The sequence below is a fragment of the Microtus pennsylvanicus genome, chromosome 5, assembly GCF_037038515.1.
Source record: "Microtus pennsylvanicus isolate mMicPen1 chromosome 5, mMicPen1.hap1, whole genome shotgun sequence".
Taxonomy (NCBI): Eukaryota; Metazoa; Chordata; class Mammalia; order Rodentia; family Cricetidae; genus Microtus; species Microtus pennsylvanicus.
In genome coordinates, this window is record NC_134583.1 from 135,138,113 (window position 1) to 135,159,499 (window position 21,387).

The window sequence follows — 21,387 nt, forward strand, 5'->3', positions numbered from 1 at the left end:
AAGAAATTAGACACATGAAACTTTTCTGAGCGTGAGGGAGAGGCAGGTGGGTCTGTGAGTTCAAGGCCAGCCTGGTTTACAGAATGAGTTCCAGGACAGCTAGGGTTACACAGAGTCCTCACCCCTACCCCCACCTCATGTGTGTGTGTGTGCATGCATATACACATACACACACATTTCTGAACATGTAAGGACCAAAAATTAATTCAAAATCAATTGTGCAGTGAGCCTGAGTCTGAGGTGCCAGTCACCCACAGTGGGTGAGAGACTTCCCTGTGACCTTGAGTCTGAACAACATATGTGCACTTTGTCCTGTGCTCGCCAGCCACGCAGGACAAACATGCTGTGGGACCCGCTCCACTCAGTTCACAGCTACCGTGTGTTAGCGATTGCGGTGTTGTTTGTTTTCACCGTACACACAATGCTTTCTGCTCTTACAGAAACAACAGTTTAGTAACGAGAGACAAAGACTTTTTCCCAATGCATGCATGTAAGTATCGGATATTAATCCTAATGGCCATTTTAGAGTGAGTGCTTGATTTTTTTTTTTAATTCCTGATTCAGTTGCTGACTTGATTTTCACAAAGAGCAACCATTAAATGAATTTTGGCTTGACATTAGGACAGAATTCCAGTAACTTCTGAAATGCCTTTAAATGCACTTTTGCCACTTTGTCCCATGCATTTATGCAGTGAGGCATTCTCGGCACCGATGATTATAAAATCAAAATATTGATGAACTCCGAGAAACAGTGAAGATGCTTGTTGTCCCACAGCTCAAATATTCAGCCAATATTTAATTCTTTATGTAAAAATAAACAAGCATACTATCCTATTAGTATATAAATTCACTTTAGATTTCAATAAGTGGTAAAATGTGTAACAATTGTTTTAAAATATATTTCTTTATTATTAATTATTAGTAAATGATTTATAAACTTATTTTAAATACTTAGCTACTCAGAGTACTATAAAAATTTCATAGGTGTTAAGTGTTTGGAGTAGAAAAAGGTTAAGAACCCTGATCTAATGAAGCAGTGTAGCACAGTGGGGTCATGACCTCAGTAACTCCCCCCACCCCTATCAGTAGAACCCGGAGGAGTCAGGGTGACACCGAAACCACAAACAGCTTTCCATGAGGACTCACTGGTCCTTGTTTAGACCAACTCCGTAGCTCTGGCTTCCTTCTTAAAAACCGTAACTAAGTAACCTCAGCTGATGGACAAAGACCATTTACTGGAAACCAGCCACCCTATAAATAATGCTGTGACCATCTTCTCAGAAAGGCTTTCTCCTCCGGGAACTGTCAACATCTCTTTCTGCATCCGAGGTCCTCACACCGAGAGCTCAAGGACTAGCCTAGTCCTGACCACAGATTCTTAGGGCACAGACAATCCTTGTGGAGTGGGTAGCTGGGCGCCATCACCCAACACTCAGAAAGCCCTTCAGAGATCTTATAGCTATGCACCTTCAGGATGACAGAGCACCTTACGGCCACGAGTCTCTATCTATACTCCTTTGGATTGCTTCTTCAGGAACCTGCAAGCATGGCCTCTAATATAACACAGAGAAGAACACAGTATCATTAAGTTGAATACTGCTTCACACTTGGCAAGTTCCCACCAAGTTCTCTCCTGGGAGTCATCGGCAATTCTGATGACTCACTGGTCCCTTTAAGCCTATTTCTCACAGCTGTGAGAAGTGGCAAACGATGCCATTGCCTCTGTTCTCCAGTCACCTGGGCTGGGAATAAAAGTCCCAGCTACCTCACGAGCAGACCGAGGTGACCTCATGCTGAAACAGATCACCCAGCCCCTCTCGGAGCTAACCTGAATACTTTAAAAGTCCTTTCTGCTTACTGCTCCCTTGGGGTGCCTCTGTGTGGGCTTCTCTGTCTGGATCACGTGGCTTTGTGAAACAGACACAAGCTCTTTTTAATCAAACTGTAATATCGAGAACCTAACATAGCCTTACAGTTGAGAGACGACAAACTGCCCTGTTAAGACTCGATCTGACTTTTCTCTGAATTTCAGAGCCATGCTGGCTTACCCAACAACTCTAGCATTATTTGTCATGGTTCAGATGATGAGGCAAATGGTTTAAAGGGGCAAACGTCTACAGCACACACACCGGGGAGTGGCAGGAAAAGTCCACGCAGCAGAACTAGAAGCTACTTAGCATCACAGTGTCATCTAAGACTAGAATGATGGTGATGTAATTGGAGTCTTCTTTTTATCTCCTCCTCAAGGACCCTAAGCACAGGGAACTCCCAGACACCATTCCCTCCCTGAGAACAGACCTCTGCCTCCTTCAACTGCGATAGTTGAGCAAAGGATTCTCAACCAGTGGTCTCTATTTAGAGCCGTGGTTCTCAACCTCCCCAACACTGTGACCCTTTAATACAGTTCCTCTTGTTGTGGTGACTCCCCCACCACAAAATTATTTTCATTGCTACTTTATAACTATAATTTTCCTCTGGTTATGAATCATAATGAAAATATCTGATATTCAGGATCTCTGATGTGTGACCCCTGCAAGCTTTTGACCATGGTTGTAACTGAGCAGGGCACAGACAGCATGTCTTCCTAAAATGCAGCCTCTGCTAGCTTCCCTGTCCCCTGGGCTCCTCTGTGGTACTTCCACCCACTAACCCTGGCTCCCTGTCAATCTCTAGCAGCATCTACACTCTCTCACCAGCGTTTTCAAACAGCCAGGCTACTTCCCCAGTGAACATCTCTGGGATCCATTCCTCCCCTAACTTCTTGCCTTAGCATTGCCCTCCTGCATGGAAGCAATTTTATTAAAACAGTGCTTCTGTTGCCAGGAAAAGAATTCGCCAAAAACTGGCCACAGCCTAAATTCCCATCAGCGGAGCAAACAGAAGAATCAATCATGGTTGGGTGAGTCAGAGGGCTGGCAGTACAGTGGGTTAGACCAATCATCGCCGGTGATTGATCACCAAGAGAGAAGCAGGAAGATCACAGAGTGAAGAACGTTAGGAACTCAATGCTGAGAGACCTCTACAGGCGCTTTTATAAACAAGAAAGGGAGAGGGGGAGGGAGTGCAGAGAGGGAGAGAGGGAGCGAGAGAGAGCGAGAGAGAGCGAGAGCACTCACAAAACGGGACTATTAAAGTTGACTGTCTCAGGAAGGTGAAGAAGAATTAACTTTTACACACCTGCCAATCAGTGCATTTTTAAAAATTCCTATTAGTTGTGAAAACATGCACGAACATCTGAGTCATCATCTTAGTCATTTTTAAGTCGACAATTCAGTGGCGCATGCGCATCCACACGGTGTGGTAGCGTACAGGTTAGGGTTTATGTGCACCCACATGGTGTGTCAGCATATAGTTCCTGAGGTGTGCATACATACACATAGGAGCTACATCCACGTGGTACACATACATATGCATAGGTGCTACATCCATGTGGTGTGCATACATACACATAGGTGCCACATACTTATAGGTGCTATATCCATGTGGTATGTATACATACACATAGGTGTTATACCTCTGTGGTGTGCATACATACACAGTGCTACACCCTTGTGGTGTGCATACATACACATAGGTGCTACACACATGTGGTGCACATATATACACACAGGCAAACACTCACACACATTAAGTAAAAATAAATAAGTCCTTTAAAAAATAACTACCCAAAACTTGGTCACAAAGAAAAGGGAATAAGTCTCATTCTCTCGGTGTCAACCTGGGACGTTAACTAGCAGCTCTTAGGGTCATCGCATTATCCAGGAACCAAGTGAGTGTTTGACAAGTCTCTTGATTGCTGATTAAAGACCCCAAATTTGGATTCGGATTCCTTTTCTGCCCGGGGCGATTCAGTAGGGCTCTGCTCAGCTCCCCCAGCCCCACACCCCCGCAGCCATCGCTGACAGTCTGACAGTCTGTTTGGAAGGCCACTGTGCCTTTAGTTCTCCATGTAAGCAGCTTTACCATGCTGCAGGTCCTCACTAATGAAGAGTGCAAGTCCTTGACACGCTCATCCTGAGTTTGTAGGCGCCCACAGACATTACACTCTGACTCAGCCGCCGCTCTTTTTTTTATCAGAGTATCTGAAAATGAGTACTAAATGAATTTCAGCAGAACTTTAAAACATTTTTATTACTATATTATTAAAAAATTGTTTGTGTGTACACTATGTGTGTGTGCGTGCGTGTGTGCACGCACATACACAGATGCTAAGTGTGTGGGTATTCACAGAGGTTAGGAGAGAGTCTGGTCCTCAGCTCTGGTGCTCCAGGCAATTGTGAGCCTCCTGACGGGAATGTTGGGCACCGAACATGCGTCCTCTGGAAGGGCACAGGGGCCTTTAACTGTTGGGCCATCTCTCCACCCACATTGTTATTGTTTCATTTATTTTGTGTGCATGTGTGTGCACACACCACAACATGTGTGCAGGCCAGCAATTTGGGAGAGCTGGCTCTCCCTCCAGCAGATGCTGAGGCTCACACTGCAGGTGCCTTTTAGCCCTGAGTCATCTCACTGCCTAAGGAGCTCTAGGGCTAAAGCACAAGACAAACATTCCCCATCTTCACGATCACAATCTCAGTGATCTGGTGAGGTTAAATTCAAATGGAAATATGTATACTAGTCTAATTGACATAATTCCAAGGAAAACTACAGATTCCTCTCATTAAAACCCCAGGCTGCCAGCACAAAGGCCCACGCCTTCTTTTCCAGGATCAATTATTAAAGTGCTCCTCACTCTCAGTGCCCGCTTCACCATCCCCGAAGCCTGGCTACCAACAGCCTTGTGCCTGGTTGATGTTACATTCGTGAATCCACCCTCTACAAACCAACGAGGAAAATTTACTGGTTAAGTGGGGAGTCGTACATCCAAGAATTTTTATATGAAAGTTGTGAAATTAGTAACAGTCCCATTTTTTAAAAAAGCTTAAATCTTAAAATAACAAATGAACAAGAGCTGCCTGGGCTGCAAAAATACCCTGGAACAGGAGAGGAACAAAGTGTGGAGGCGGCAGGCCCGGGGGCGGGGTGGGGTGGGGGAGAACGGAGCTCCAGTGGCGTGAGCTGGGCTGCTGAAGCGTCTCCAGCCTTCTCAAGGCCGCAGCTCATTCAATGCCACAACAAATCCATCCCAGTGATGTTCCACCAGCCAGTCAAAACTTCATACTGAAAGAGTTTTGCAAAAAGAGCCAGACTTTAACCTGTGTGAAGGTGAGTGCAGGGATGTCAGGTGGAAGACCTTTCCCCGTCTGCAGCTGGGGGCTGCTTCTCTCTGTGGGCTGCTGACTGCAAGTGAGCCTGGCCAGCTCAGAGCACTGAGACAAGACCTGGGAAACACGAGCCTTAGGAATTTTAATGGGGACCTGCAGCCTTGGGTGGGTCCTCGCTTTACTTTCTAGGGAAGATGGCCGTCAGTCCATCACAGGACACAGCATGAGGAGCTGGGATTGTAGCTCAGCGGCAGAACACTTGCCTAGAATACGTAAGACCTTAGGTTCAATGCCCAGTACTGCCCCATCCAGCTAAGGCTCAACAAGAGACCCTGTGTCAAAGGAATAAGATGGAAACTGATGGAGTGGGACCCCAGGCATCCTCCTCTGGTCTCTGAAGTGTATGCCAGAAAGCTTGATGATGCTCCTATCTCTGCTTTCCTGGTTCTGGGGTCACAGGCAGGCAAGCTCATGTGGGTGCTGAGGGTTCAACAACCTCAGGCCCTCAGCCACAGAAACATCCTCCCAGCTCCTCCAGTGATTTCTTTACATTTATTTTCTTCATGGCTTTACTTTATCAAGACGAGAAAGGCTGTGTTTTGCAATTGTCCCCACCACTCAGACGTCCTTCAGCGTTGGAAGCAGAACAGTGTGCTTGAAGTGGCCTCAGAAGGTGGCTCAGAAGGGCCATCGCTGTAGTTCAGTGCTCAAAATAGCGGAACAACTCTCGCCAACAACGATGTGCGGGGGCCGCTTCTGCCAGAAATAACTCTTGCAAGTGCTTAGACTCAGATGCTAAGCCTCAAAACTGGATCGCAATGGCTTTTCATGGGCTTCGAAATGCAAATCAGAATCCATGATCATTTCTGCGAGGGAAGATACAAAGCCAACCAGATAGTGGGATGGGCTCCAAAGTAATGCTTTTGGGGGTTTCTAGATAACACAGAATTTGGAGATATGATCTGAAGAGGCCTGGTGAGAAGGGGTGCTTTCGGAACCGCTGTTCAATAAATCTAAATTGTTGACAACACAGTAGTATCTTAGAACATGTTGTAAAATTTCATGTGCAAACAAACTTGCTTATGAGCAGCTCAAGAAATAAAGGTGCCATCCAGAATTCTAACACAAGCATGAAAGTATTTCACCATAGCAGAAATTACCTTAACATAAAGTTTTAGGACTGAAAATGAGCACAGGAGAAGCACAAATAAGGTGAGCTACAGCCGGCTGGAGGGTGCTTGCTTCACTGTGGACTGCTGAGTGCCTGGAACTGTGTGTGGCTCTGAGGCAGGAGCGGCTCAGCTCCGCCATGCTGAACTGTGCTGGTCTCAGGCAGAAACTATCATAATTACCGTAATAACAGCACAATTAAGGTTTAGACTGGCAGTAAACAGGCGGTACCATATTACCCCTACATGGTACAACTTAAGTTTTTAAGACGTGCTTAACATTTTAAGAAATGCTCCTAAATAGTAAAAAAATTACAGATTCACAATAAAACAGATTTCAGACATAGAAGACCACTAAATGGATCACACTGTTGGATGAGTGTACGTAGGCTTGAGAGAGAAAAATATATATATATAAAAAATAAAGTTAAAAGGGTAAAGTCTTTAAAGAGACAAAATAAAGTAAACTGATAGAGTAAAAATAAGCCACGTAAAAATGAAAAATTCACAGTCTGGATTCTTTGTATTATTGTGTTTTCTTTAAATCTTTTGACTGTAAAGGAGCTAATTACAGAGAGACATTTTATTGTATGGGCTGCCAAACTGAACCAAAAGGGTATTATGACTTCAAAATTTGGGTCTAAGGATATGATGCTTTGGAAAGGAGTTTCTTCTTTTGTTTTCACAGAAGATGAGACCCTGTGGATTGTTTCTATCCCAATATGGTATGATAGACCACACCCTCCTAAAAGGTTGCTGAAAAAACACCCTCAAAAAATTACTTTGCTCAACTGCCGACTGAGATGAACCTAGCAACAGGTTATACCATAAAAGACCTTGATGGAGGAAGGTCATTGGTTAAAAAATAAAGAAACTTCCTTGGCCCATTTTATTGGTTAGAACATAGGTGGGTGGAGTAAACAGAACAGAATGCTGGGAGGAAGAGGAAGTGAGCTCGGAGACTCCATGCTCCCCTCTCCCGGGCAGAAGTGATAGCTCTGCTCTCTGAGGCAGATGGCGATGCAGCCAGCCACCAGGTCAGACATGCTGAATCTTTCCTGGTAAGCGCACCTCGTGGTGCTACATAGATTATTAGAAATGGGTTAAGAGGCTGAAACTAATGGGCCGGGCAGTATTTAAAAGAATACAGTTTGTGTGTTGTTATTTCGGGGCATAAGCTAGCGAGGCTGCCCTGGTGCTGGGGACGCAGCCCCGCCGCTCCTATTACAACAAGACCTAAATAACAGCACACCCATTCAGCATGAAGCAGTTTGGAGAGAAATAACTGCACCCATATTCCCAAATATAGTTTATAAATGTTCTTTTACATTTAAAGGGGGATATGATATAGATATAAATAATTTGCATTGGTATGGATTTAAGGTCAATTTTGTTATATGTATATGCATATTTCTAATCTTGATTAAGGTATTGTGATTGTGTAGTTCATTTTTTAAAATGTAATGTATAATTAGGAAATATAGGTTGTTAATGGATAATCATTGATAATAGCCAAGCTTGTAGTCATGTTAGTTAGATTTTCTAGATGTGCACAGATATATTTCAGACAGGCATTCTTCATATCTTTTCAAGACTAAAAAATATGGCATTTTAAATGTTTTAATAACGTAGGGCTTTTCATGACAATGAGACACGTCTGCTCCTGGCAGCACCAATCTAATTCAAGAAGAAGATGAGCATCAAAGAGGCTCGTTATGGAGTTTGATAGCCATTTGGGCAAGAAGTTCTTAAAAGCTATCTAAATACCATTTTTCCACACTCTCTAACCCATAGCCAAGTGACAATTATCTGCTGGAATGTGGTTCTATGGGAGGGTGTCTTCCAGCACTAACCCAGAAGTGCTCACGTGATAGGATATCGCCCACAGACGATCAGTGTTCAGAAGTCTCAAATGATGTAACTAAAAATAACATAGAAAACTAGCTCCATTCCTTTGAAAAGAAATAAAGCTTTTATAATTAACACTAACGTGCCATCTTTTATCTTTAAATGTTTATGATGGTTCGTGTGTGTCACCGCACACACGTGGAGGGCAGGGTCTGTCTTTCAGGAGTTGGTTCTCTCCGACACCCTGTGGGTCCCGAGACCCTAGCTCAGGGTGTCCTGCTCTGTGGCAAGCGTCCTTACACATGGAGCTGTCTCACAAGCCCGAAAATGCCATCTTTTAAATGATAAGAAAACACTATGGTGTCCTTTATTCCTATTAGAAATTTTGTGCTAAAATCGATGTCCTATCAACCATAGCGCACCTCTGTCCTCTACGCCTCCTGCCCACACGGAGCACACAGCCTCTTTCTGGTCCTGGTGGGTTAGGAAGCTGTGAGGGAACATGCACGCTTGGTGGACACCTCTTGTCCCCTTAGCAACATCCCAGACCACTGAGTTCTGCATGAACCGAGAGGGCGCGTGCATCTCACTCACCTGTACCTGCCCAGCTTTCTGCCCTGGTTATACTCATCCCCCGCTTCCTTCCCTCCAGATCTCCAGTTTTCCCAACCTTACTGTACCTTATACAACTGTTGGGGCTGGATGTGAAATGTACCTGAATCCTTACTTGCCAGCTGGGGCTGGTGTTCTCTAAGACTGTGGGACCTCTAAGGAGGCCCAGCCTTGCTAGAGAAGTGAGTTTCTAAGGACCGGCATCCAGGTTGTATAGCTTGGGCGCACATCTTGTCTGGTTTCTAGGGATACTGAACGTAGCTGCCCCATGGTCCTGCCGCCTTCCCTTCTTGTCAGGTACTCAGTGATGACAACGGCAAGAGTAACTACTACCGTGGCCTTTGACCCCGTAGCCCTGAACTCTGACCTGATGGCTGTGAGATACTCTGCATTTCACAGGGCCAGGATGTGAAGATCTCACGTGTCAATATTCCCAGGCTTACTTCTGCAGAAATGAAGTCAATTTTAGTAAAAAAGAAAAAAAGTAAATCTGTAGTGATATTTCATTTGTATTTTAATAAATAAAACTTGCCTGAAGATCAGAGAGTAACACAGCCCCACTGATCAGCCCTACAGACCAGGCAGTGGTGACACACACCTTTAATCCCAATAGCCACATTAGTTTGCAATAGAAACAAGGAGGTGCATGACTTTAATTCCAGTGGTGCATGCCTTTAATCGCAGCCCTAGAGAGGATTAGAAACGAGAGGAGACAGCTCTCAGACAGTCTCATTCTGAGATTCTTGGAGGCAGGATCACCATTTTAGATTGAGGTAGAGGTAAGAGCCAGTGGCTGGTTGCTTTGCTTCTCTGGTCTTTAGGTTGAACCCCAATTTCTATCTCTGAGTTTTTATTAATCGTGCTTTGTAAATCTGCTCTTTGGACTAACGAAGCCTCTGCTGTTTTGGCTTTGGTGTTTTGGTTTGGCTGTTGTTGTTTTCGTAGCAGCTCAAAGGTTTCCTCTTGGAGATGGCAGTGAGTGGAGAGACCCTTCTGACCACCTGTCCCTTCCCTTGCTACAAACACACAAAGCCCCTGGCCTCTGTTCCTTCTGGGAGAAGGATGAATGAATAAATGGTGCCTCTCAGATCCCTTTTCCACCATACACACGCCAGGACCCGTGAAACGGTGCCACCCCCATGGGTAAGCCCTTCCCATCTCACTTAAAGCAATCCAGATACTCTCCTAAAGGCATGTTCAGAGACCCATTCCGCAGGGGATTCCAGGTCAAGTCTGCTCCTCAGCACATTCCATCCCTGAGCAGCTCAAGGGCTTCCCTTCTCCTCAGCACGTTCCATCCCTGAGCAGCTCCAGGGCTTCCCTTTGAAGCCATCGCCTTTCGCCTCTTGTCTCCACAGTCTTGTGACCATGTTGATGTAAAATGCATCCATCACTCTCTGTTTCCGGACTGTGAACACGATGTGACCATGGCAAGCTCCTGCTGCCATGATCCACCACCATGCTGGATGGACCTTGAAATTGGAGCCAAAATAAACCCTTTCTCCTCCAAGTTGCTTTCTTCGGGGTATTTTCACAACAAGAACCTCATGGCAGCCTTAGTGCTGTGAGCTTGCATCATCTCTCACACAGAGCCTGTCACTGTCCCTTGATCTTACCCATCACTGTGGCTGAGTTGTATCTGACTGTATGGATTTCCGACTAACACCCCTGCGAAGGCACAGACAAGTCCTAATTAACATGCGCAACTTAATCACGCAGAACTTATTCTGTGTAGCTGAGCACTCTAAGAGTGCTTGCTGAGTAAGCAAATGTTCCCATTGATGATCCGGATTCACAAATGCCGATAGAGTCATCCACTGCGACTTTAGTTTTCCAGCCTGAACTCGTGGTAGAGACGAATGACTGATCCTGAACCACAAGACTGCAGCCGTCTCGAGTTGTAACTCTACCAGTGTCCCTGAGAAACCCTCGTCCCATTTTCCACCATCGTTTTCTAGCAAGCTACTTAAAGTGGACAAACTACTCGGAGGGACAATGAGCAGAGGTATGAGTGATGCACGCTCACAGCGGCTGTGGTGTGTGGAGCTTTATGGCTGGACAGACGTCCAGGGATGTCCCTAGCGCTGTGATGTCCACCTTAGATAAACCCGGCGCTTTCCAGCAAGGATGAAGTCACGTTTGCCCTAAACCACGCACAGGCTCATCTTTCCTCCCCAAATCTCAGAGCATTGTCACAGCAGCATGGTTTGGTCTGTATGACATTCAACAAACCATAGTTGTGTAACCCTACATCATCCTGCCTCTTTTCTGTCTGAGAACTCTTTGCAGCCAGTACCTCACGATGGGCCTGGGATATCCCAGGGCAGCTGTGTGGGAGCAAATTCTGGGTCCTGGCTTCTTCTGCTGGATTGAGAATTCACAAGCACACTGGGGTACCCTCCTCTGTCTCTGTATTAGCAGTCATGCCCCTGTCTCCAGACAGGTCATCAAGCGCTGATTGGAGCAGTCAGTAAGGCTGGGGAAAAGGCCGGATGCTGATTGGTCTACCAGAACCAGGGCAGACCACCAAGAAACTCCGCTCTGAGGAGTTTATGTCAAACCCATCTCCAGCTTTCAAACTGTGTGACACATGGAGCCTCCTAACACACGACTTTGACGGGGCTCTCCCACCTCCTCTCTGGAGGTTCTGCTACTGTGACACTCGTAAAGTGGAACTTAGTTCTAGAAACTTCTAGACATAACAGAAAATTACCTGCAGGCCCCATATTCATCACAAACACCTTTCTCTAGTTCCTGTGGCCAGCAGCAAGTCTCCAGGGAGAAAGACTGAGGACAACAGTGTTCGGGCCACTGAAGCTATATCGAAATGCTGCTTGCTTCCACCACTAATGAAGGCCACACCAAGTGTTTCTTTTTGTATTTAAATGTGGTCAAAAAGTTTTAAGGTCTTGGTAGATCTTATCAAAGACTCTGAGTTTTGTTGTTTTTCTCTCATTGGTGTAAAATACTTCACTAGACACAATCAAAACCCTTGCTTTGGGGATGGAGAGTTGGCTCAGTTTTTAGGAAGCCCCAGGAGCTCTGAGGCCCTCTTCTGGCCTCCATGGGCACCACACATATGAGGCATATGCTCATACAGACACACACAATAATAAAAAACAGAAATAAAATCTAAAATCATTGCTCTGAACAAAATAAGGGGTAGGTGGGGGGATACCCTAGGTACAGTCAGCTCCTACATGACTTTCAAATGGTGATGAAAATTCACTCCCTCAATGTAATTAGTGGCAGAGTAAAATTGCCATAGCAGTCAAAGTGTTTGATAACATAATGTCATAGCCCGTGTCGTTCAGGTATTTCCTTGACCATGTTTGGCCATCCACTCACTACTGCTATTTACTTAATGTCCTTTTCTAATTTACTTTTTTTGGAGACAGAGTCTCGTGTAGTCCAGGCTAGTTTCAAATTCGCTGCTCAGCTGAGGATGACCCTGAGATTCTGATTCCCCTGCCTCCACTTCCTGAGTGTCATCCCGAGGGACTGCCAGGCAAGTGCCACCACGATGCATTTCTAAAGCACTCGGGGCTGAACCCAGGGCTCCATAATGCTGGGTATGCAGCCAACCAACTCAGCGACAGCCCCAGTCCCGCAATGTCTGCTGAAGTCAGCACTCTTCTTAAGAAGTATAATTATTTGGAAAAGCAAGTGTATAACAGGGCAAAAAATTGATTGCCAGTATCACTTCTCCACATAGAAACAATCTAAGGAAAAATACGGAGACTATTTCAGAGAAATATTAAACAGTGTAGGTAAGTGTGAATGGCGGAATCACTCCTGGGGACTTAAGAGGTTATAAAGACCTTTGGTTTCATGACATTAGATAGGGTGAAAAATAATTTTAGGCTAATAATTTTCTCACTGTGTAAGAAATGCCATGCTGGGAAGCATACAAACAAACAACTTCTTTGCCCCACTCCCAAACATTAACGCAATCAAGTCTTAGTGTCTTAGCTGGAGTAATTTAGGAGTAATGATCTATAATTAGTCTATCACTGAACTATAAACATTTCATTCATTCATTTGGAGTATATGTACTGAACACTTATCTTATTCCAGTTTGGAACTTAAAACTGAATATTTTAAAAGATTTTTAAAAAATGGCCTTGAGAGAAGGGAGAAAGGACACTGGCCAAAAAGCAGAAATCATTCATTTTTCCTCTGTCACTGAGATCTAGCTCTCTCTGTTTGCAGAAAACAACCCTCAAGAACTAAAGCTGTGGACAGAATGTGCGCATGTGTGGAGGGGGGGGGGCTGGGTGAGGGGTGAGAGCAAGGGGGGGAGTGGCCTGGGTGAGGGGTGAGAGCAGGGAGGGGGCAGAGCCCTGCTGGTCTGGCAAGTGCTCTGGCCTGGAATCTTCCATCCCAGGACCTGGCTCACTAGTTATCTGAACAGCACAGCTAGATTTCGGCGGCTGTGACTGGAAAAACATGAAACAGGTGTGTAAGGACCCCAGGTGCCTGGGAAAGACAGCATTGCTGCCCCCTCCAGACCCCCTCACCCTGATCCCAGGGGTTGTAGGGATGTCTCTGTGGAGGGTTATTGAGTCCTATCAAAAGATAGCAGATTGAAAAATGGCCCTGCTTGTACATGATGCTTTAAAAAAAATTCTGTAAGTCTAAAATTGCTCTAAAAACATTTTAATTGAAAAAAGAAGTGGGAGAGGAGAGATGGCTCAGCCAGTAAGGCACTGATTTCTCTTCCAGAGGACCTGGGTTCAAATCCAGTACCCACATGGTGGCTTGCACAGTCTGTAACTTCAGTTCCATGGATTCAATGCCCTCTCCTGGCCTCTGTGGTTACTACACGTATGTGGTGCACAGACACACATGTAAACAAACCATCTATAAGCATAAAATACCTTTTTAAAAATTCAAGAAAAATGAAGCAAAGAAAGGAAAGGATGAAGAGGCAGAAGACAGACCCCGACCAACGAGAAGTTCACGGAGCTGCAGATAGCCTGACGGCTGCTGCCACCTGTTCCCCACCGGTTCACATTCTACCTCCAGATACTCAGTAAAATCTGCTAAAAACAAACAACAATAAAAATCCCCACTGCCTGGGGCCAGTGGTTGGGAAACAGCAATGGCCAATGTGGACTGAAGCAACACTTGGCCTTCTACAGGAAGTCTGAGAATTTGACCCCAGAAAGAATTTGGAATGAGAGACCACAAAGGATGAAAGTTTCCAGGAATCTGTGGCATGGCTCAGTAGTGACCATGTACCCACAGGTGGCTTTTAGGCACTCACAGTAGGAAGAGTCCAAACTGACGTGTGCCAAGCTAGAGTGAGAAAAAGGCAGATAGCTCAATAGTTGCATGTAGTGCTATTTTATTTGTGGTTTAACAAGTAAAGCTTGCCTGGAGATCAGAGTGCAGAGCTAAGCCACTAGCGACCAGGGAGAGGTGACACACACCTTTAATCTCGGACTCAAGGCCACCCTGGGCTATACGAGAGTGAATCTGTCTAAAAAGAGAATCAAAACTCACATACAGGTAATCCCAGCACCTGGTAGTCACGCGCCTTTAATCCCAGCACTAGGGAGGTGGAGACAGGAGTGATGCGCCTTGGTGGAGAGAGGTATAGAAGGCAGAAGCAGACAAGAGTTCATTGCAGCTTTAGGCTTAGTGGAGAGCATTGCAGTCTACAGTCACTCTGAATATAGAATCACCCCTTTGTTTGTCTAAGCCTTGGTAGAGATAAGAACTCTCTAGTGGCTGGCTGCTTTCCTTTTCTGATCTTCAGCTTGAACCCCAATATCTGTCTCTGGGTTTTTATTATTCATGCTACAGTTGTATTCTAACTAAAATATTATTTTGACACAGAAATATATTATGAAAACAAAGTGTGTCTGCCCCCTGTCACCTTTCTAACACGTCTATTAGAATAGTTTGAGTTGCATACATGGCTCTGTGTACTGATGGATGCATCTTTAGAATGTTTAGGAAAGCCACAGATCCCCTACATGGTGTCTTATGGGAGCTTCCATCACCTTCAACAGGAAAACATAAACCCCATAGGGCTGGGACACAAAGTAGCAAATCCTGACAGACTAAGTGTGAGAAGATATAAATTGACAAGAATAGATGAGTTCTTCGCTTTAGCAACTTTTTGTTAAATTGCCAAATAATTCCTAAGAAACAGCACATGCTCTAAAAATAGAATTCAGTCTAAGGAAAAAACTCGATGCTTTAGGAACTCATTTACAGCAGGAAGCAAGGTACACGGTGCAGTTTTCCAATGTAAAGAAGCTATACTCAGCCACTGGATTTAAACTAGAGAATAAGGAAACCAAGGAGTCATCAGGGGACAGGGGACTGTGTTTGAGTCCCTCAAAGTAGGTACAGTGACCACCAGGTCTGAAGCTGACATTGTCCGAGTTCACTGGAAGTACCAGACATATGACATGCTTAGCTGCTTTGTTGTATTTATTTCATGTCTGATCTTGAGGCTGCGTCTCTGGAAACTGATGAACAAAAGGTCAAAATAAAATGCTGACCCCAAGTTATCCAAACTGAGTAGAATCAGAACCCAGTTTCTCAGACACGCTCTCTAGGAAGCCGAGCTCATCCAGGTTCTGTGCTGTATATATCTGTGGTTACCTGGATACAGCATATGCAAGCCTATGTGCTAGCACATGGTTCAGTATGTAATTTCATAAATAGGGCACTGAGCCACAGAGAGACACGTGACTTGGCCTCACTGCCTACTGGCAAATCAGGACTCGGCTTTATGGTGCACTGTACACTTGGCACCCTGGGAATGGCCCACGCTTTCTAAGGATCACGCGGGCTGTGGGAAAACTCCAGCTGACCATACTTACTCCAGAGGTTTCTTAACAAGAAGGATCAAATAATCCCTGTATATAGCGCATGCATTAAAACACTTCTTTTAAATAAATTTAGTTGTGGGAACAGGTGGCTTAAGTAGCAGAGCAGAGTTCGCACCTAAGATGCTGAAAGGGAAGCCTGGTGTCCAGGAACGAGGTGCTGAGCACAGGGAGGCGCAAAGGGAAACCAGGGAGCAGGCTCGGAGGTTCACGTTCCTCTCTTCCTGCACTGCTAGCATGCACCAGGGAGTGGCTCAGAGGTTCACGTTCCTCTCTTCCTGCATTGCTCGCATGCACCAGGGAGCAGGATCGGAGGTTCACATTCCTCTCTTCCTGCATTGCTCACATGAATATCCCGAGCACCCAGACACTTCCGGAAGCCCAGTGACCCGTGTCTCAAAACACACACCAAGTACTCTCCTTCCCCTGACGTACACTGATATGGCATTTCAGAGTACCTACACTAACTAGCCAGCCTGTGCTGGCTGCAGGACATGGTCTCATGGACAACAGTGTTAAGGATATCATTTGGATGGGAGTTGCTTTTCTGTATGAAGGATAAATTTTTGTGTCTTGACATGTGCACACACCCACACACATACAGACACATACACACAGTCACACCCACACACATACACACACATACACACACAGTCACACCCACACACATACAGACACATACACACACAGTCACACCCACACACATACACACACATACACACACAGTCACACCCACACACATACAGACACATACACACACAGTCACACCCACACACATACAGACACACACACACAGTCACACCCACACACATACAGACACATACACACACAGTGACTTAGTGTCCAATCTTTTATTTAATGGGATTTTTGTGTTTTTTAAAAGTTTTTGAGTATGAACGTTTGTCTGCATGTGTACATACGAAGCACACACATGATGTGTTCACTGAGTCCAAAGTGGGTGCCAGATCCCATGGAACTGGAGTTACAGCCACCATGTGGGTCCTCTGCAAGAACAGAAAGTGCTCCTAACCACTGACCTGTCTCTCTAAGCACCAGGTATCTCATAGTAACAGCCATCTCATAGGGAAAGTTTTCCAGTCCTTCCATAAATAATGGGTAGCAAAGTTACTGAGAATCTCTTCTTTCATAGAGAGAAGAAAGGGAATACAAAAATCTCAAAAACTTCATTGTATTTTTCAAAGCCCCCACCCCTGGGATCAGGACCTCAATTAATGACCCAAGACTTTGCCTTGAGAGGGTCTGGTCTAATCTATTCCCCAACTAGAGAAGAATGAGTTAAAAACTTCTTAAAGCATTCAGATCTCACCCAGGGGCCTGGGGTAGCATTCAGATGCCTACTGATGGCTACACGCCGCTGGGCAGGATGCTGGAGGTACTGTACCTTTGCAGGTGAAGCATTTGATATGGAAATGCTTGGTCTGGACGCGAAGCACTTCGCCCTTGCATGGCTCCCCACATTTATGGCAGTGAATGACAGGCTTCTCTGATGAGTGGTGAGGGTCCTGAGGATGGGCCACTAAAAAGAAACAGCAAAAGATTTAGGTAAAAAGGAAAAATGTCTAGAAAACTCTTTGCAAGAATGTGTGACTGTTACGACTGTTACTGGCACACAGTGGAAAATGAGCCACACGGCCATTCAAGAAGCATGAGGTGGGCACACACACCACACCCCATGATCTTGGCTCCACAGCTGTATGTGTCAGTGGCAGCCTGAACAGTCCATTGGGGACACACACACTGTCTTCTGCCTCAACTTCTCAAGAACTACAGATTGCACAAACACAATCCCGTTTCACTTAGGATTTTGCAATCAGTATTTGTGGCATCCTGCTGACTCAGCCCATCCCAGCAGGCATCCCTGTAAAGCCTAGGTTCCATTTCTTGCCGTCTGTTTGGTTTCTTTCCTAATTGTGCTTCATGATCCAGCTCCCACTGTCACAGAACTCTCATGCGTTGGTAACGACTTAGGCTGTGTCAGACAGTTTCTCACTGCCGTCCATCACCAGAGACATCTTCTATTAATCTGGGGACTCGTCTAACCTACTGGAGGCCCATAAGGAGACTCTCATGGCGTACACAGTTCCTCACATATACTATGAGCAAACGCTTAGAAATAACAAGCTGTGAACCTGAGAACCCTCTGCACACAACCTGCTCCCTTGTCTGTAAGACAAAGGGGACCTGACCAGCTGGGTGTGAATGAAGGGGCACACAGAGATTATTCTCTTAGATCCATAACGCAGTTTTCAGAAAATGAGAGCTAATTTGCCTGCCTGGGCTCAGAGCTGGGTGCAGGCGCCTGAACTAATTGCAAAGGGACAGGAGGGAGGCAATGAGACAGCACCTGGCTTCCAGCAACCACAAGGTTTGTGTCTCTTGCAGGTTCCTTGGCCAGAGAATGTCAGTAGCTGCTTGCTGCCAGCCACTTCCTTTGCTGCTGAAGAGCCTTAGAACCCATGTGACATTCAGGGACTCTGCACTTAACCAACACAAGGAGCAACAACATTTTTTAATGTTTGTCAAGTAGGAAAACCACACTGGGCAACTCATGAGAGACTGCTAAGACCCGACATAGGAAGGACTTTAGAGTGAGAAGCTGATGCGTGTAGAAGAGCATGGTATATATAATAGCATGTTGTTCTATATAAAAGCACAATATATATATATTATATATATATAATATATATATATATATATATAATATAAAATAGCGTGTTGTTCTGTACAGAATGTCCCCCGTCCTCATTTGCTGAAAAAAGTTTAGGCATGATGGTGCAAACAGCGTGTTCCTGACCCCCTTTCTGGAGAACAAGGTTCTTCTTGTGAGGTTTGGTCAGGAGCAGGTATGGTTTCAAGCTAAACATACCACCCAAATTCTTAGCATCTTAGCCTAGATCTGAAGAATACCTGGAGGCTGGAACCCAACATCACAAGCCACCTGCATTCTTTCATCTACCTGATAAGATCTCTCTATGTTTACCACCAAATTCACGTGTTCTACGGGCATTAAGGAAGGGCATGCATGCTATCAAGATCTCCGAGAGCAATGGATGTCAAAGCCCCAAATCTATTCACGCTGGCATTAAGAGAGAGGGAGAGGTTCTTTCAAGAGCACCTGCTGCTGCCGGGGTCGGGAGCGGGGGGGGGGGGGGGGGACTGTGAGCCTCTCATTTTCCTCCAGTTAACTCCTGTTTTCCAGCAAGTTTATCCCCACTGGGTATCATTCTAACCCTGGGCATGGTGCTTACGCATCAGCCATTTTATTCCAGCTGCACCACCCTTGCCTGGCAGTGGGATGAGCAACAGTGTTCCCATTGGTGGATGAGGAAGTTGGGCTTCAGAGATGCTGAGCAGCGCTCTCAAAGTAACAGCTAGCTTGAGTGCAAAGGTCCACACCTCGGCCCTTCTGGACCTACTATGTTCCTGCCCTTCTGAACCTACTATATTCCCACCCTTCTGGGCCTATTATGTTCCTGCCCTTCTGGACCTACTATGTTCCTGCCCTTCTAAACCTATGTTCCCTTCTGGACCTACCATGCTCCTTCCAGACTATTAGGATAAGACAGGAAGTTATTACAAGCAAGATATTTATTTAGCCAATTTTGTGCACTATTCTGAAAGTACCTCTAGAGTTTGGCTTTTAGAGAGAACACGGACAGTGTATGAGGAAAAGGTGTCTCTAGGTGGGCCCAGGACCTTGGTTATCGCCAAAGTAATTGTGCAACCCTTGAATTAGAAATCCTTGTGCTACGTACTTAGAAAGGCAGATGCTATCATATCTCCAAAGGCTGTCATATAAAAGATAAAAAAGTTTACAATGCTGGGGGCAAGTCTCCTGGAAAAAGAGAACTCATAGACTCAGTTGTCCAGCATGTAAATTAGTGTTCTAGAAGATACTATGGCGGTTCCAACTAACAATCCAAACACAGACAGACACCCAAAGGAAATGGAGTCACGTTAATGAGCAATCTGCCAACAGCCAAGAAATGGATAAAGACCATGCTATATCTATCTACACAATGGAATATTATTTATCCACAAAAAGAATGAAATTTGGTCTCTTACAGCAACATGAATGGAACAGGAGGACATTACGTTAAGAGGTCAAAGTCGGATTCAGAAAGACGCATGCCATGTGTTCTCAAATTTATACATTGACCTCATGGAGGTGGACAATGGAATCATGGCTACTAGAACCTAGGAATGATGTGGGTAACGGAGGGTGGAGAGAGGATGGTTAACACTTCCAGAGAGCTGTCAGGCATGAGGAATGGCTTCCGGTATAGTAAGGCACACCAGAGTAACTATTGTTGACAGCTGAGTATTTCAAGACAGCAGCAGGTAGACAGGATACGACATGTCCCCAGTGCACAGGAACGGCAAGTGTCCCAGGTAACAGATATGCCAAATGCCACAACTGGTCATACAACATACATCCACTAGTTTTTAAATGTCACACTGTATTTCATAAGTACACACAATCACTATGTGTTGATCAGAAAATTCTAACAAGCAGCCATGTGGTTACATGTCCTGAGTCCAGTCCTAGAAAGGTTGACACGGAGATCAGAGCCTGAACATGACGATTCCTCAGCTCAAAACACTAAGACAAACAATAAACAAAAATAATTTAAAACGTGCAGTCCCTCCCAACATTGCCCAGGAGTAGGGGTCAAGAATCTCTTCCTAGTCAATCCCTCGGGCAATTCTTCCACTTTCTCCAGATGAAGAACCTCGGGATTCTTTTCTAAAAAGTCTTTGTATTTATGTAGGGGGGTGCAGGGGGTGCATGTGAGTGTATTTATGTGTGGGGGGTATGCATGTAAGTGTATTTATGTGTGTGGGAGTGTGTGCATGTGAGTGTATTTATGTGTGAGAAGGTGGTGCATGTGAGTGTATTTATGTGTGTGGGAGTGTGTGCATGTGAGTGTATTTATGTGTGTGGGAGTGTGTGCATGTGAGTGTATTTATATGTGAGGAGGTGGTGCATGTGAGTGTATTTATGTGTGTGGGAGTGTGTGCATGTGAATGTATTTATGTGTGTGGGAGTGTGTGCATGTGAGTGTATTTATGTGTGTGGGAGTGTGTGCATGTGAGTGTATTTATGTGTGAGGGGGTGGTGCATGTGAGTGTATTTATGTGTGAGGGGGTGGTGCATGTGAGTGTATTTATGTGTGAGGGGGTGGTGCATGTGAGTTTATTTATGTGTGTGGGAGTGTGTGCATGTGAGTGTATTTATGTGTGAGGGGGTGGTGCATGTGAGTGTATTTATGTGTGTGGGAGTGTGTGCATGTGAGTGTATTTATGTGTGAGGAGGTGGTGCATGTGAGTGTATTTATGTGTGTGGGAGTGTGTGCATGTGAGTGTATTTATGTGTGTGGGAGTGTGTGCATGTGAGTGTATTTATGTGTGTGGGAGTGTGTGCATGTGAGTGTATTTATGTGTGAGGGGGTGGTGCATGTGAGTGTATTTATGTGTGTGGGAGTGTGTGCATGTGAGTGTATTTATGTGTGAGGGGGTGGTGCATGTGAGTGTATTTATGTGTGTGGGAGTGTGTGCATGTGAGTGTATTTATGTGTGTGGGAGTGTGTGCATGTGAGTGTATTTATGTGTGAGGGGGTGGTGCATGTGAGTGTATTTATATGTGAGGAGGTGGTGCATGTGAGTGTATTTGTGGGGGGG

At 45.2% G+C, this 21,387-nt stretch overlaps 1 protein-coding gene across 4 annotated transcripts in view; it reads right to left on the reverse strand.

The window, feature by feature from the left end:
- The window catches only part of Ablim1 (actin binding LIM protein 1), a 293,795-nt gene that overhangs the window by 119,031 nt on the left and 153,377 nt on the right, over positions 1 to 21,387 (reverse strand). For all 4 annotated transcript variants that reach the window (XM_075974520.1, XM_075974519.1, XM_075974517.1 and 1 more), the window contains exon 2: positions 17,087 to 17,221. In XM_075974520.1, the coding sequence (XP_075830635.1) occupies positions 17,087 to 17,221 (135 nt within the window). The remainder of the gene's footprint in view (positions 1 to 17,086; positions 17,222 to 21,387) is intronic.